Here is an 18573-nt window from a genome sequence, read left to right as displayed (position 1 = left end):
GAACATTCTAGTGGGTCAATCTAAAACTCATCCATTCTTATGCAATAGTAAATGAGTTGCAACACATTGGATTGAGTAAATTAAACCAATGAAATTAAGTATATTTTTATCATAAACACTTATACAAAGAAAACCCCCAAAAAGTAAAACATAAGAAACATGTTGATGAAAGTTTGTAAACCGCTGTTACTAATTTAAGGTAACAATTTCTTTCTTTCTTTCAAAAATCATTGCCGGATATGGATAACATTACCACTGCATGATGGATGGATTATTAATACAGAATCAGAATCCAGAATTATGTGATGTCTCAATTCATTCAATGGTGTCAATGAATGAGTGAAAAGTAGAAAACCAGCAGTTCCCAACTACATCACTGAACATTTAAGACAGTCCAACTTACTTAAAGAAAAGGAAAGAAAATAATACCTCTGGCAATAGTTCTTTCCTGCCTGTCAAATAAATAACCACTTATCCTAAAACATTGACATTAATAAAGCAGTATTCTACTTCTTGCAAGACAGGACGTAAAACTCCCGCAAATATCACTAATATTGCACTAAGGTATAACTGTGTCTCAGTTACTAGCCATACCGAAATGATGTGTTTTCCTCAGCTACCACCTTGAGTTGTTGCCTTCTGCCTGTACAACGTAAAACTAAAGTCCACAAGATTAATGAAGGCGAGGTAACATCCAACTTTTCTCTACCCATCTGGCCACGACCAACAAATGATCTATACATTATGTCATACCTTTTGGCCATACATTTCTAACCATTAACTAGATGAGATTGTACACCACATGAAAAAGCCATTACATTCTTTTCAGAACTAATGTGAGATGGTTATATCAATTACTTATATCTGTGAGGCCACACCTGCATTTATCATGCTGGGTTACCAGAGGCCAGTCGTCTCACTGCCACAAAGTAATAGTCAGTTTGATGTTGCTGACATGATGTGCAGGACGTCACAATAAAGACCCTATATGTATTTGTCTCATCAGTGTCATTCCTGTCTTTGATATAAAACATTACAGAAACTGATTAGGATCATGGTCCTGACCTGTAATAATCAAATCTGTCTCATTTCATCACTTGACTGACTTTCTGTTACAGCCATGAAATATATGACATTTACCTAAAAACATAAATAACTGTCAAATAGGTTCTGTTAATCTTGTCTTATAGTAACCTTGTTACTATCAAAATTATATATATTCAGGGACTAAGCATTAAAGTAGGACTCATCCTGCAGCCATGTAGTTGAACAAATAACATTCATCAGTTTTTGCCTGATTTGGTCTCATATGACTGACCTTCCTTAGCAACCATGAAAAAAATGACATTTACCTAAAAACAATAATTCTGTCAAATAAGTTTTGCTTACAATCATGTAATTGAACAAATAACATTCTTCGATTTCATCCTGATGAATACGTACAAACCACTATCATTTGTTTTAGCAGAAACAAAAAATTAACATAAGCTTCCAAAGTGTGAAATTAAAGCTGGTCCTGTAGTCCATGGCATGTAAAAATTCATCAGGGCTACAAAATGATTAAGTCTGCAGTGGTCCTGACGGCCAGTCAGTTTGTACTAATATTTAAGCAAATATATTTTGGACCAGTGAAATACAGACAAGACCACTGATCACTGTCGTCCACTCACTGGTCCATTGTCCAATGGAAAGTTTTGAAAGGTTTCTTTCCAGGTGCTTTGTTAAAAACAAAACATTGATTCATTCATGTTGTATGTTTGGGGGTAACACTGACAGGTACATCTCCCCAGGCTGGAGGTATCAGGGCAGTAGTTTGTCATGGAGACCAGGCTTATCTTCCACTATCACACTCAGGCAAACCAACACCACCAAAAACACTGATATCAAATGTTGGGTAACTGAAGAATGGAAAGCTGTTGAAAGATATGCCATGTGAACTCCATTAAACTAATCCCACCAAAAGATGGAGTGTTCACGTGTTGTCTTTTATCCAAAACTGGTATCTTGAACAATGATATTGGCCTGAAAACAATGATATTGGCCTGAAAATAAATTCCAATCTCACCAATAAAGCATGTGAGCAAAATGTGAAGCAAATTTACAGTGATAAAGATTCCCACTGAGCAGAAGCCACCCTCTCACAGACACAGAATACTAACTTTGAGAGAGTTGATCTTTGTCTGCGTAACACATATCTCAGGCATTAAGTCCAAACTGACAATCAGACAAAATGAAGACATCTCCTCGCTTAGTTCTAGAATTCTTCTAAGACTCCACGTGACGTGAGTAATCTAGCTGGATCATCATTTCTTCGACATACTCACTTACTCAAATTCACACAAAATTACTATTTTCTTATTCTAATTCCACAGGAAACCATGGCAACAGAGGAATAAGACACTGAAATCATCTGAGCAATGGCCTCATATGGTGATCTGTTGTTGATTGGGTCCTAAATATACGACATGGGGTTCTCTCTTTCTGGGTTTCATGACCAATGACCATCATCAAATAGACATAAAAAGTATCAGTGCCTTACATAATGACCATAGATTTGCATTTGTTCTTAAAGCAACACTTCAAAATTCATAACAAAATAGTTTACATTGGTTTGTTCATTCAACACTTTACTACACGACTAGCTATCATTGTCAGCTATCAGACAATGTTATTCAGTTATCTGTAATGTGAAAAAATCATGTGGTATAGCTACTATCAATTTGGACAATGGCTGCTTTGCAGGACATTGCACACTACAGGGTTTCTTACACTAATGCTTAGTCTCTGAATACATATAATTTTCACAGAAACAAATAATTCCATTTAAACTGAAAAGAAACCCCTGTAGGAGGTAAGATACAGAAATGGAACAAATTTAATCATTAAGGGTTTTATCACTGAAAATAATGTGGTTTCGGGATTGGATGGGGTGAAAATAATATGTTTCAGGGACTGGGTTGGAGTGAAAATAATGTGGTTTAAGGACAAAATAGGGGTGAAAATAATATGTTTCAGGGATGGGGTGGGAGTGAAAATAATGTGGTTCTAGGACTGGGTGGGGATTTATATAATGTGGTTCTAGGACTGGGTAGGGGTGGAAATAATGTGGTTTAGGGACTGGGTGGGGGTGAAAATAATGTGGTTCAGGGACTGGGTGGGACAGGAATGGGGGTGGGCGGTGGAAATAATGTGGTTCAGGGACTGGGTGGGAGGGGGATGGAAATAATGTGGTTCAGGGAATGGGTGGGAGTGAAAATAATGTGGTTCAGGGAATGGGTGAGGGTGAAAAAAATGTGGTTCTGGGACTATGTGGGGATTTAAATAATGTGGTTCAGGGATTGGGTGGAGGTGAAAATAATGTGGTTCAGGCACTGGGTGTGTGTGAAAATAATGTGGTTCAGGGACTGGGTGGGGGTGAAAGTAATGTGGTCCAGGGACCGGGTGGGGGTGAAAATAATGTGGTTCAGGGACTGGGTGGAGGTGAAAATAATGTGGTTCAGGCACTGGGTGGGGGTGAAAATAATGTGGTTCAGGGACTGGGTGGGGGTGAAAGTAATGTGGTTCAGGGACTGGGTGGAGGTGAAAATAATGTGGTTCAGGGACTGGGTGGAGGTGAAAATTATGTGGCCCAGGGATTGGGTGGGGATTTAAATAATGTGGTTCAGGGACTGGGTGGAGGTGAAAATAATGTGGTTCAGGGACTGGGTGGAGGTGAAAATAATGTGGCCCAGGGACTGGGTGGGGGTGAAAATAATGTGGTTCAGGACCGTGAGACAGACCTGTCATTCTGAAAATTTTATCACATTCAGTTTGACCTTACATACACAGAAGAAAAACAGCATGCCTAAATTTCAAAACCTGAACATGTAGAGGTGACACTAAACTGGTATTGCAAAATAAGCACCATGGTCAGGCACATGAGGAAACAAATTGTAATGATATTCTAAACTCTGAGTTTTGAAAGCACCTATTTTCTTACATTCAGTGGTATTTTAATATTAAAGTCTCTTCCTCTATATTGATCTTGTTATCAGTGACATACAATTCACCTCGACCACACTACCACACAAGTGATCACAACCACGTCAACATGAACTGGGTAATAATTCATTCTTATTGCAGACTTCCAACTCAACTGGTTGCAGCTTGGAGCCAAATAACCTTTTAAGGAAGACAGCTTTTCATAAAGTCTGTAAATTTCCACATGCACTTTGCCTTAAACTCTACATAAATCAGAGATTTCCATAAATGTCCCTTTCCCTCGGAATTATGACGACTACTCATCTTGTTGTTCATTGTCAAAGCCCCTGAATTTAAATTTGATGTGGAAGCTGGGCCCCTGTTATAGTGCAGTATTCTATTGAATGGCTGTTGCAGATACTTTACCTACAGTTAAACTCTTCTTGCAAACAATGAATAATGATTACATTGCATTCAGCATACACAAAACATTGAAGATTTGATGACATAAAACAATGACAGTCATTTAAAAATACATGCCACAAGATTACAGTCACAAACTGGCAACTAACTTCACTGATTACGTTGAAAGCATCAGCGCAATTACATTACTAGGTTAGAACTACACGAAATCAGCTGATTAGAGAGTGGATCAAATATGGAAAATAAATCATAAAATCAATTTTTTTAAATCAAGGAAACAACAAAGTAATAATTAAGTCTTCAATTCCGAACGTTTTGAGACATTTTTCCAGCCTCTTACCCAGACATTATCATGAGAAATACAAACTAACACGTTCCAAAGGAAACCTATTTCACTTCAGTTATTGCTACCAGTTGGGACAAATAATTCGGTATTTTTCCTCCACAGTAAACATGCTGTCTTTGTTAAAATGAAGGGAAAAAAAGAAAACATGTTTTTTACTTCAAGAATGGGGAAATTCAAGCATTGCCTCACACCAGGCAACCTTGGTCATTGTGTGGCTGACACATTTTATACATTTTGGGTGCTGAAAACTGTAATGAGCTGCACTATTTGTACGCATGTAGCAGGTATTAACATGCAGACAGAAGGTGCACAGAATAAAACATTCCATAATTATCTCTTAATTGTGGAATTATTTCACAAGAAAGAAATACCAGTTGTCATTAGTGATAGATGGTGCTATTATCTGACAGTCAGGATCAATCAAAGGCTATTAACATCATATTTAAATGTACATAAATCTAAAGAGATATTACAGACATGGAATGTGACTGTGAAAAGGATATCTTTACATAGTTAAAAATGGACTGATTTGATTGAAAATGTACTTAATAACAGCAAAAGGAAAGTTAAAAATATCGCACATAAGTAGGAACTAAGAAATGCATACTTCTGGATCAGTCACTAAAACTATATAGGATATTTGCGTGCATAATATCACATATATGTAAACATATTTGTTCAATTGGTTCGTTGGCTTAAAGAACAATAAAAGATTCCAGTACTACAGCATAACAATACACAGTTTATGCCTCACCAAGAGAAATTTATTTTATTAAAACCAGTAAAATCAATAAACTCAGAAGTGATTGCAGTTTGTGGCTATTTTAAGTAACAGTAATTGAAATTTAAAAAGTACAAAAAAGACACAAAAGAAATGACTGCAATTTGACATGCTGAGGTGAGGAAAAGTGTCCAATAATATTTTCAAGGGTGAAACTTGAATTGCTTTGGCCAATTTGTATCCTGTAAATTAATGAAAGTTATATGAACAGAAGAAAACAGGAAGTCTGGAGAATATAGATTTCTTTTGAAGTCTCACAAGACTGACACAATCCGACATCAGCATCTGGAGATTCCTTTAATCAGGGGGAGCCTAAATGATGTCAGTTGATACAAAAACAGAAAAGAAAAGTTGTTCTTATTCATCATCTGACACCACTGCAATTTGCAATACATTATCCATAGTGGTATGTATACACAGGACACAACTGTTGCCTTAGTTTCTACACAGAAGTATATTTCCTGCATTGGGAAAATACACATGAAGAGTTGATGCACATTCAGCAGTATTCAGATTTATTCCCCACTGTGTAAGACCTTGATAACATGAATAAAGCATGCCAACCACATTTTCTATTCATCGTCACTATTCATATAGTACAGTCAACAAAATGGCTGTTTACATTCCCCTCACTACGAAATACTATAATTATGTTTCTGCAAACATGAATGTATTTTGAAAAACAAAACATGTTTGTAAACTATTTAGCTGCGCAAAATAGTCCAGATGTTGAAAGTCAGAACTATTTCATAAATTTGATGTGAAATGAATATATGATAGTGAAATGCTGAGATGTACTTGGTCCTGACCCCACTCCCAGTTTGTTTTGGTGCATCAGTAGATAAGCTTCAACTATACTAGCCAAAGTGTCGATTCACTATGTAAATAATTCTCAAATAAAATATGTAAAACACAACATGACATACAGACTGAACAAGAAGTAGAAGATAAGTAGAATGTATTATATTTATAACATGCTAGATGTGTATTGCATATCTAGGCCATTTACATGTTAGAGGCTTGTTCCTTCAACATTGATGACACCCTCTCACACTTTCCCTGTGCCTTCACCATGTTTAAATAAACATGTTCACATATCACCCAACATATATATAGATGATAACACGTGATAACTAGGATCTTCATTCACTTAAAGCCTGATAACAAATTCCTCATTCCAGCTCGCTACAGTAGGACTGGAGATATGCTTTGATTGAAATATCTAAAATATCTTTACATAGTTAGATTCTTCTGCAAATACCCAACGATGATGTGTGCTTGTTGGGGCAAGTGTGATTGGATGATAAGACAATCTTCATTCAATCATAATATATGAATAATTTGTGTGAGACAACAGTAGAGTTGCAGAGTTTATCAAAATGCAGGTCATGCTGAAACCGACATAGATGTATTATCGCACAATATTTTATGAGCTTATTTTTAGGATGAGTAGCAAGTTCCTTAAACACTTTAGAGCCAAGAGTCTGATTTCTATCACTGGGGTTTGATAATCTGGTTTACTATGATAATGGTTATAAATGTGCTGTTATTAAATTAACAGTGCTATATGATGGAGTGGATGCTACACAACATTCACAGAAACCAGACATGGCGACTACAATATCAAATCTGACTATCACTGAAAGTTTTCACAAACCAAGAAGGAAGTACCACTGTCAAAATTAAGCCTCATTGGTTGAAAGTACTAGAGTCAAAAGAGACAGATATATGAATGAGCACCTTGTAGCTGCATTCAATGTTGCGACGGATTTACTGCATGGAGTAACATTTGGGGGCCATAACTTGTTATAACTAACAGCTTGTCTTGTAACTGCCCAAACTGTGAACAAACAATATTTGCCAGTGTGAACATTATGCAAGCTGTAAACAATAGGTTCTCATAATTAGCTGCAAATTTCAAAATATAGTATAAAATATCATTATTATTTAGGAAAATCTTTTTAGCCTATCAGTGTCAATTCATCACCCGTAATTATTCTGATCACATGCTTTAACAACAAAAATATTGAACTGATAATTTAGGGAAAGACATGATCAGAGGTCCAGACTTGAGGAAAAAGGATCTAGTAATTTTATCCCGACATCAAGATATTTAACTAAAACATGCTAAACCACTTGTCAACTGATGACTAGCTTATAATATCCAATTGTGTCAAACCATGGATATGGTCTAAATATTTGAACTAACTATAATTAACAAAAAGAAATCTCACACAAAGACTACAAAATGTTCCTAATTGTCACTGACTGTGAGTACACATTGACAAAAATCAGATTCCATATAAAATCATAAATGCCAAAAAGCTGATGCCCCAGCCCCGATTGTTGTTCAGTGTCTGTGGAGACAGGATGATTAATGGAGACTGGGTGTGATTGCTCAGAATTTCCACAGCTCAATAGAGAGGAGAATCCTTTCTTCCCGCTGGCTGTGTGACTCGGCCAACACAAGGTAGTGTCCCCAATCATGAATAGACTGACCCTTTCCACCCCCCACCCCCTCTCCCAATCATCTGTCATCCCACATCTGTTGTCCTGCTCACTCCTTCCAATCATTCCGTGGCAGTTATAGCACAGTTTTTATTTATTTCTTGTTGATTTACATTTTTTTCATCATTAACAAAGGTTGGAATATTTAACTTCCCTGAAAACATTTTATTGCAATTTCAGGATGATGAAAGAGTATGGTGGAAATGGCAGCAAAACACTTGTGCATGTTTACTTTTAATAATTTAAAGAGAGGAGATATTTACTGTGAGTTGGGTATGACATAAAATACTGTAGTAGTATTTCTCCTGCAACAAAATATATTTGCAGAAGTCTGAATTACTTAGTTACATTGACTATGAAAGTATGACATAAAGGAAAATCCAAACTATTTCTTAGAAATTCTCGTTTTTTATGAATTTTCAATATTTCACTTACACAATAAAGTATAAGAAGTCAAACAATAATAAAATCATCAAAATATTTTTAATTATACAATTAATATCACTTTACACCTGCTTTTATATCAGACAAAACCTGAAAAAGTGTATTAAATATTCAAGATTAAAGACAATGTCCACTGTAACCAAAAGGTGACACCAATATTTTTCTTTCTTCTTAGCTGCTACAAGAACATTTTCTACTGACATGTAAAATACAGCCTCATGCTTGACTTATGCAGTTTTTCTCATGGACCAAGCAGACTAATGTGAAGGTTGGGAAATCCACTACACTAAGTCTTTCATATTTATGCAAGGATATTGTTATCTTGGGAATAGAGGTAATCATCATAATGATGCTATATGTCGGAAAACATTCTCCTTTCTATAGCATTGATGAATTGTTCACCTGATCTGCTTGCTCTTGTTTAACATTAAACTACTATAAAGGAACCGATTTAATAGATTAGGCATTAAAGAACCATGCAAGAAAACAAAAACAAGAAATTACTCCATAAGAAAATCCATTACATTTGTGAATTCTGAAATCCCTGTTTTCAAACTGTCCTGGAAAATCCTGGAGTTCATATAATTTAAAAAATAATAATTTTCACAGTTTATGTGCAAACGTTTTTTAAAACATCAAAGTATATAATCTACATGTTTTAAAAATTAAATTCTTGCACTCTGGAAAGTAATATCAAGGAAAACAAATGTTCTCAGTGTTTGCCATGAAAGTCAAGGGTTATTTGTCCTAATCTTAATTCTAAATATAAAATATTTAATGCATTCCCAGACACAATTATATAGGGACATTCATCAAATACCTCTTCTGTATGAATAATCACAATTACCAAAATGACTGATTTTCAGGACCACAAACCTGATGAATGTGACATGGGCTATATCAAATTGGCACATTTATGAATATTGTGAGTGAAAGTCTTAACACAGAAATAGCATAAATATTTAACGAAAACTGCATTTACTTTGTTTGAGAAAGCAAGAGCAGTCACAGAAAAGGGTTGTTACACAGAATTTTTCAAGCACAATCAAATGGATAACAGCTTCACTGCAACAGGGATTCAATTAGATTCACAATAAGAAATCAATTGGTGAAGTAAAAGATTAATGCCATGATCACTTTTAGCCCAATGTGAGACTTTGCACTTGGTATTTCTTCTCACACTGGTAGTAGTAGTGACTGGAACAGTTTCAGTAAAAGCAACAATAGCAATTTTCTTTCAGCATCAAAGAGTGTTACATATCTGGATTCCTTAGAATATCAAACATTATGGCAGAACCACTGGGCTAACATATTTCCCTCTTCTCAAGCTGCAGGCATAGTTTAACACACATAACAGTACAACAATGAAAATGTGATAAAGTATCATTTTACAAATCTAATAGTTATCAATATGTGATATATGACAACTAACTCCAAATATAGTGTCCATCCAAGAATGGGTTTAACAGAGCAATATGAATAACTCTTAATGTCCTTCGACAGTCTATTGTATTTTATGGCTTAACAGTAATTATAGTATTAATGTGCACCAGGCAATTCTATACCAGCTCAAATATGCATTAACTATGTACAGAATATCAGTTCTGCTTTTGTAAATATCAGATAATAATGCTTCAAAAGACTAGCCTCCATCTGTTTGTAACTATTAAACTGTCATTAAGGTAGGGTTAAAAGTGATCAGACTGTCACTTTAGGTTCCTTGAAAGAGAAATTCTCTGTATCAAAGAATCTTGGTGTTACATAATATGCAAGATGAAATAGTTTGAAAGGATTATTAGTAATTTAATTTTTCTTCTAATTTCTTCCTTAGATGCTAATGTAGTCTCATGCTATGAATGAACTACACAATAGATTATCAAAAGAATATGAAAATTCGCATAGTTCACACTATTTGGTTTCTTCTACCCATCATGCTTAATGTTATATAAAAGACATCAACCTACAAGGTCTATTGTATAGTCCCAAAAAGGTTACCAACTTTAACCAAAATCATTTCGATGTCTCTCGAGTACAGAATCAAATACTGTTACAAAGAGAGCTGCATGTGCTAAACTTTTTCTGAAAAGGCTTACAGAAGGCAAATATGATTTACTTGTATCTAATCTTATGATAGGTGAACAGTTAAAAAATAATTTAAGTCTCAACCATGTAGGGTACTAAAACTCTGACTCCATGTGTGGAGATGTGTAATGATTTCTCTGGGAACAATGCCATGTCATCTCGTGTGTATTGCTAGTTGGCCATAGGTCCACATGGCAATTAACACCGTTCACAGCTACAGGTGCAATTTGTCTTAATTGTTTGTTTCATGAATGTGGAGACAAAGACAATTGCCTAATCAGCAAAATCAGATGATAGGCTAGTGACACATGGTTAGTGATCCAATCATGTTCCAGCACGGACGGAAAACCGTAGATGTCTTCCATCAAGAACGTCAAATAAAAAAAAATCACGTTACTGTTATAAATGTATAACAGTTGGACTTGTGTGTGCGACAAGTAATGCTTTAGCTGAATTTGATGCAGATGAAAGAACTTGAGGTGACCCCTGCTAACATGGATCTCAAGTGAGAGAGGGACCGAGCCCCCCCATACATATGCTAATGCAACACACGCCGTGTGTTTAGTCAGAGCCTTGTGTGAGAGTCCGTCTAAACCTCGCCCATCCCAGCCCATGACACGAATAAACACTGAATAAATGACAAATACTTACTCTTCTTTAGGTTCACTAATGTCTTGCTTAGATGCTCTCCTCTTCCTCTTTGGGATTTCTGGAGATATTTTGTCTTTCCTTGATCGTAAAGTTGGGATGGATGGTTTAGGAAACGCAGGCAAGCCTTGTGGCTTCACGCTGCACCCATTAATTTTAGGCATTTTTTCATGCTTTGACACGGTAGATTCCAATGGGTCACAATTTTTATCTCCAAACAAACAATTATGATTGATGCCATTTTTCTTCACCATATCGAACAACACAGGATCGGTATTCCTTTCAGCTAAATCCTCACTATCTAATGAACCATTATCTCCCATGCACACCGCCGCCATCTTGAACACCACCATCCCTCTGACGTCATCATAACATGCGTGGATTTCCTCACGCGCCGGTAAGGGGTTTCCCAATGTTTACATTTCAATTCAATATATTTTAAAACTTTTACAGAGTGTATTGTTTTTGGAATTATTCAGAGAATGTAAATAGATCGGTTTCACGATGTCAAGTGAAAAACTATTCTTCAAAATCTCTTTCAACCTCATTTTCGGGCACCTGTCACTTCAGTTCAGAGCCCGCGAACCATTGTGACGTCACAGATATATATAGGGAATTCCATAAATCACGTGACAAAGGGGTTTTCCAAGATGGCAGCGTGCGCGAACGTTGTCTCAAGGATGTAAAAGGTTGCACAGTCATTACCATGTAAGTGTTTGATCATGGATAAGGTAACCGGTGACCTTACACTCTCTGGACTTTGAAAACGTATTTGACTTTTGAACGTACAGATAACTTCAAAGTTTACCATAAATGATAACACCCCTGGGCAGTGCCTCCTATATGTTTTTTTAAAAATATATATATCTTACTTACGTGTGCTTGGTCTGTCGTTAAATGTTGCTTATTTCACCCAGTTGTCCTTGCTTTTTAATATAGACATATTAATAGTTACGTAGTTATTTTTCATGTATTTTGGATAACAAGTGACGAAAAAACCAGTACCTTGTGTATTCGCCCATCCTGTACATGACATACACAAATTAATTATGACAGGACTTTGGGTATATATTTTTGAAATATGAGACTTGTGTCAGCTCTGTATATTAGTGTGTATGTACTTGTGAGAAAATGCTTTCTGCATTGGAGTATATTCCTGAATTTTCAGATTAATACAGCATGTTTGTTATTTAAAGCCACTTCCAGCATTTCGGCTAAAATGTTGTGGTCTGTTAATAATTAGGTCCAAACTAAAACAGTTCAATCATTGACTATCATGTGCAACAATTTATGCAGTCCCATAAAACTAGTAGCCTGTTATGACCAACAACATTTGATGGAGACCAATTCTAAACCAGCTTTTCAACATAAATATAACTTGTATTTCTACAAGTACTGTTGATCACACGTTTTTTCATCTCTTCTACTACTGTCACTGTCACTGAACTCATAACTGAATCAGATATTCTCACAATCCTTGTAACTGAGTTTATTGGAAGTTAAATGGCAAATATTTTTTAGTTGTAAACCTTGTTTTGGATAATTTCTACAGCATGCATAATATTGTCCTCCTCATCAAGTACTGAGATATAGTTTGTCTGAGATATTACACAGTGATTGTCATCCCCTGTGGTCTTGATCTGTTTAACTCTGAACTTTTGCAAGCAAAGTTGCAGAGACATTTCAGGATAATTGTCCAAAACCAGTTTTAAAAAAGTGAAGGCAAAATTATTGAATTTTCTTGCAGAGGAAGAATGGACTTGGATTTGGAGCAACTCCATCATCGAAGTGTTCATCGCCAGATATCCACAGAGACAGAATCAGATGTTTCTGAAAGTGAAGATGAAGATGACAGGAGGCAGGTTGTGGATACTTCTTCTGAAGAGGAGGAGAAGCTGGTGGACCCAGGACCTTTCCGATATCACAAACGAATCTGTGCTGCTGCTGTGCCCTGCTTCCTCATTGTCATCGGATTTGTTGGGGAATTGTGAGAACTGTTTGGTGTTTCTTTTCCTAAAGTGTTATCATATTATGGGATATTTATATAGTGCACATATATCCATACAGGGGTTCAAAATTGTTCTAAAAAGCTGACCTTAAGAAAGTAACTTGTCCTGATTAATTTTCCACTTGCCCTGATTCTTGTAGCATAATCATGGTGATGTAAGTAGGAAAGAATAAATCGAGATGGTATTTGATGTTAATGTTTACTAGACAATTTATCAAGAAGTGACATGTTAAGGAAAGATAACTCTACCTTACTATCATTACGAAATTTAACTACTACTTTTTGAGCAGGTATGAAATGAAATCCAAGTTTGTTTGCAGTTTGAAGCCATAAGTGGAAATTATCTAGTAGCCCACTGACAAGTCAGATACCATTATTTGTTGGCTCAAAATGAAAACTGACCTGTCTTGGACATCAGGCAATGGGACGCCTGGTTATCCACAAGTATGTAAATAATGCTTCCATTGTTGTGTGTCCTCCGGTTTGTCTGATTGTGACTCAGTTACTAGGAATTAGGAGACATCAATTTACTGTATTACTGGGACACCTTCAGTCTTTTCTTGTATTGTTCCAAGAGACCTGTCAGAATTACTGTGAATCATTGTCAATGTCCACAGGATAGCACTCAGACACACACATCTAGCGTGTAGCTGCAGCATCATAGCCTGATACTGTCATCTATTTTGCCTTTTTCAAAGTTTCAAAGCAACCTTTTAGTGCACATTAATGTGAAATGGGATTAGATGAGGCTGCTACGTGTTTGGAATAGCTGTGTCAGCAATTCATTCAATTTTTCCTTAATCCTGACACATGCTAATTGCTTATCTCCTCTTCCCTGGCGAAGGTAGTGGAACACCTGAAATCCCTTGAAGTTCCCTTCTAGAAAGAAGCGGAAGTATGTAAAATACGTTCACCCATGTGTAGCCTCCCTTTTCCCGCCCTAGGCCATGTACCTGGCCATGCTTGTCATTCTCTCCTTATCGCCCGACGTGGGCGGCTGGAGGCACCTGAGGGTCCCAATACGGCGATGATAAGTTCTTTCTTTATTTTGGTCTTTAAACTAAGCTTTGGTATTTGTATTTGCATATGCATTATATGTTATCAAATTTGTCATAATTATGTCATATTAAGCACGTATTTCTTCAATTGAGACTTAGTCCCAATTGATGAAATCGTGTCTGCTATGCAAGATTGCGACTGTGGGCGGTTGATCCTCATTTACTGTAAACTGTCTTATTTCTGCACCTTTAAATTTTCGTGAGTGACGGTCGCTAAACCTTTTCACGCCTTCTTATTTTTGCGAGGCGCTAGTTGACAAATATATTGACAAATGCTATACAGTATAAATACCTGAGATATCGGTCTAAAGGGTACATTACATGACTACGGTTTTCAAGCAGAATATTGATCGATAAATCTTTCTTTCAGCCATGAAAAAGACCAGTCACGTGACAAATATGTGATCTTGTAACAGAGGACGTCTCTGAATGTTTTAACACAACACCCATGTGTGTGATCATTGAGTTGTTATAAGATAAAACAGATTTGCATAGTGATCTAAAAACAAATGTAATTGATATCAAACCTAGTTCTCTCCAAACAGAAAGATATTGTTCTGAAGGGTTGGCAAAAAGCTAGTCTCTTGTGAAAACTGTTAGTAAGAGGTTCAGTAAGTGACACACGTTAAATCAGATTAACCCAGCGGTGACACATGAATGAGCAGTGTACACTTGTATTGTTTTTATGTATTTATGAATAAAGTGAATGATATATCTATATTAACGCATGTTTTTATTCTCGCATCATGAAGTCTGACGCGAAGTTTCGCGAAAATTAAACGGTCGCAAAAATTTGGCTGTTTACAGTAATTTGCCCGATGTGCAAACACATATTTTCTTCTAATAATCATTTTAAATTTTGCATAGAATTATCTGATTCAGAATTTACTCTCTATACACGGTCTGTTTACAGACGTGCTAGGTACAAGAAAAGGTGGCTTGCATTAATCATGTCTAAAATAAGTGATTTAAATTTGGGTAATTTGTTAACTACGTCTGCTGAGATTCATTCCAGTGAAATGTCTGGCGTTTCTCCAGGGCTATGTTTGAGGTCTGATGTGTTGTCCACTGTATCTCAGAAGAGATCTTCCTCAGAAGCAGGGCCGTCTCAACCGAAGAAGTCTAGGTCATCAAAGACGAAATCATCTTCTTCGAAATTATCGCAGAAATCATCTGGAGAAGAAATGGTCTCTCTACTTGAATGACTTATCTTCAATGAATCACCATTGATTCTACACGACGAGGTAGATATCAACCAACACAATCATCGAATGACATCATCTAGATCTACCCCGACAGCATCTTTTACACCTCTCAACCTAGAGGAAAATCGTCAGACAACACAGAATTGTCAGACAACGCAGACTTTGTCAACAGTAGACAACTTTACAGCTCAACCATCGCTACAAACTTTGCAGCAATTCGACCCATGTGCCTTCATGCAACAGTTTACAAAGCAGATGATGAATCTGATGGAGTGACGTTTAGAAGAGGAGAGACGACTGCACTCGTCTTCGTCGTTGACTACAGCTCGGCATGAGCACTCACCTAGAGCGGCACTCACGTCGGAGGATGAAGAGGATGTGTATGCACACACTTGAGGAAGATTGTCATCAGTGTCCCCTTCTTCAACAGTGCACTCGCGTGAGTGGGGATTCACGCTTGCGTGGGTGCACTCACGCTAGTGATGAGTCTCGCTCGTGTGAATGCACTCGCACCAGTGAGGATTCCCGCTCGCGTGAGTGCACTCCCGGGTTTACTGATCACTCTCACTCGTTCATCGAAGACGCTGTCGACAATCATCAGCCCTCTTAGCCGTGGACTCTTATAGGAGAGATCATCAACATGAAATTAATGTTTCACACTCATGGAAGGATGAAGATAGACATTATCGAGCGTCATCATCAGAGGAAGCCCTATTTTCGGACACTGAAGTTACATCATGGATCACAAATGGATTTGACTTAGCTTCACCATCCATGGACGCTAATGAAGCTAATACCTATATGATGAAGGATGACGACACCGATACACTTATGTTCCCGCCGATACCTCCAATAACTACAATTCCTGAGATGTTTCAACAGCAACATGTGCCGTAGTTCAACGCGCGTCGCTTCCCTCTACATCATATGGGGCCATTCGTCAGAGCACCGGATGAGGATGAAGCTTATAAGATCATCAGTCCAGCCTGCAATAAATCTTACAAGGTGAGATGACAAGAGGTTTGCACAGCTCTACACCACTATGAGGCATACTTTCTTTGGACTGGCTTGTTTGACAGCCATCAATGAAACACTCAATGTAAAGTTCAGTAATCCGGATAATGAGGAGGAAAGAATGATCCTGTCAGCGTTGGTAACTCAGAAGTCAATCGACACTCTGACATCAGTACCTAAGCAGACTAATCAATGTTACACCCATAAGTCCAAGCTCTCCAGGGTTCAAAGAGCAAGAGATAAAAAGTTCAATACCCGTGAAGAGAGGACATCTTCTGTTCGTCGCTTCCGTGGAGGAAACAAGTGCACCCCCCTAGACATCCAGCAGTGCGTCTAGGGGTGGGAGAAGAGGACATTATTGAAGATCAGGTTCAGAACGACTGGAGTCTTCCACCTTCAGTCTTTTCAACTTTACTGGGAAAATTGGAGAATCCTCAAAGACGACTATGTCATGAAAATTCTGAGAGAGGGCTACCAGATCTCGCTGGGAACCATTCCACCGCTCACAAAAACACCAACTCCTTTTATCTATGCAACGCATCAACTGGACAAGTTCACCGACGCCATAGCAACATTGTTAAAGAAAGGAGCAGTAGAAGTTGTAGAGCCACAGAGTCTGACGCCTGGTTCCTATTCCCCAATCTTCCTGGTACCCAAGAAGAATTCCAAACAGAAATTTCGACTTATATACAACTTGAAGGTATTCAACAAGAACTTCCTTCAAAAACCAGAGCGTTTCAAGATGGTACATCTGCCTACAACTAAGACTCCTTTTTCGTCCAGGAGATTATCTCACCAGCATCGATTTACAAGATGCATACCTGCACATCCCGATACATTGAGAGTTCAAGAAATATGTGCGCTTCACTGGTCAACACTTCCAATGGAAGGTCCTGCCGTTTGGAATATCTTCAGCTCCGTGGCTGTTTACATGGGTAACCAAGCCCATATCTACACCTGAGGGGGTTACGCAGTGCCTTTTATCTGGACAACAGCATACAAGCACATCAAGAGAAAAGTCAACTCAGACTGCAGTTAGATTTCACCATCAGGCTACTAACACAACTGGGGTGGTTAGTAAACCACATGAAGTCGGAGTTAGAGCCTCAATGAGATCTCAATTTCATCGGGATTTGTTTCATCACAGCATTGAATCAGATTGTCAACCTAGAGGACAGGTGGCTCAAGATTCAAGACATGATAAAGCAAGCTCTACTCTCTCCGCTGACATTTCAACAATGGCAGTGTCTCCTCACGTCAGCACAAGACATGACCAGAAGAGGAAGACTACAGCTGCGTCCGTTACAACGATTCTTGAATCTTCATCTCAACAACAGAGATCAGATTCCGCTCCCAGACAACCTGAAGTCTTTTTCACTTTGGTGGGCTCACCGAGCGAACGTTTGCACAGGGACTTATATGATAGAGCTAGCATTCAACAACCATCACTACATGGATGCATCGATGCAAGGATGGGGAGCTCATCTAAACAACGAAGTAGCAGCAGGGATGTGGACCAAAGGAGAGCAAGCTCTTCATATCAACCAGTTGGAGATGAAAGCTGTCATTCATGTGATCCATCACTGGGTGACAATGTTGAAAGACAAACTACTGATGATACACACAGATGACTCAACAGTGGCCTTTTACATAAACAGACGGGATAACCATCTCTTCTCCACCTGACATTTCAACTCTTCGATTTAGTTGACAGTGTGAATCTCCAAATAAAAGTGTGTCACATACCAGAAGCTTCCAACATTATGGCAGATGCCTTGTCTCATCCTCTTCGTCCATCACCAACAGAGTGGATGCTGCATCTGGAGGCGTTTCAACTAATCACCCAGACATTCGGATCGCCGCAAATAGACTTATTTGCAACAAGGTTCAACAAACAGACAACAATCACCAGTATCGGATCCGTTAGCCTGGGCAACAGATGCTCTCAGCATCCCATTCGAAGGGCTAAACGCATTCGCAATTCCCCCTCCAGTGCTTCTACCAAAAGTCATGGAGAAAATAAAATAGACCAAGAGACTACAACTGACTTTGGTAGCGCCTTATTGGCCAACGAGACATTGGTTTCCAACGCTCAT

At 37.8% G+C, this 18573-nt stretch overlaps 2 protein-coding genes across 2 annotated transcripts in view; one reads left to right on the top strand and one right to left on the bottom strand.

Annotated features, from left to right (window-relative positions):
* LOC137286333 (zinc finger protein aebp2-like) overlaps positions 1–11545 on the bottom strand; it is a 52902-nt gene extending 41357 nt beyond the window's left edge. Inside the window, exon 1 of the mRNA XM_067818123.1 lies at positions 11196–11545. Coding sequence (XP_067674224.1) covers positions 11196–11545 — 350 coding nt within the window. The remainder of the gene's footprint in view (positions 1–11195) is intronic.
* A 273-nt stretch (positions 11546–11818) lies between these two features.
* Positions 11819–18573, top strand: part of LOC137286609 (uncharacterized) — a 41766-nt gene continuing 35011 nt past the window's right edge. The window contains exons 1-2 of the mRNA XM_067818558.1: positions 11819–11900; positions 12940–13179. Coding sequence (XP_067674659.1) covers positions 12947–13179 — 233 coding nt within the window. The 5' untranslated portion in view covers positions 11819–11900; positions 12940–12946. The remainder of the gene's footprint in view (positions 11901–12939; positions 13180–18573) is intronic.

This window comes from Haliotis asinina, chromosome 6 (assembly GCF_037392515.1).
Source record: "Haliotis asinina isolate JCU_RB_2024 chromosome 6, JCU_Hal_asi_v2, whole genome shotgun sequence".
NCBI lineage: Eukaryota > Metazoa > Mollusca > Gastropoda > Lepetellida > Haliotidae > Haliotis > Haliotis asinina.
The sequence above is the reverse complement of the archived record's forward strand: the minus strand, read 5'-3'. Positions and strand labels throughout refer to the sequence as shown.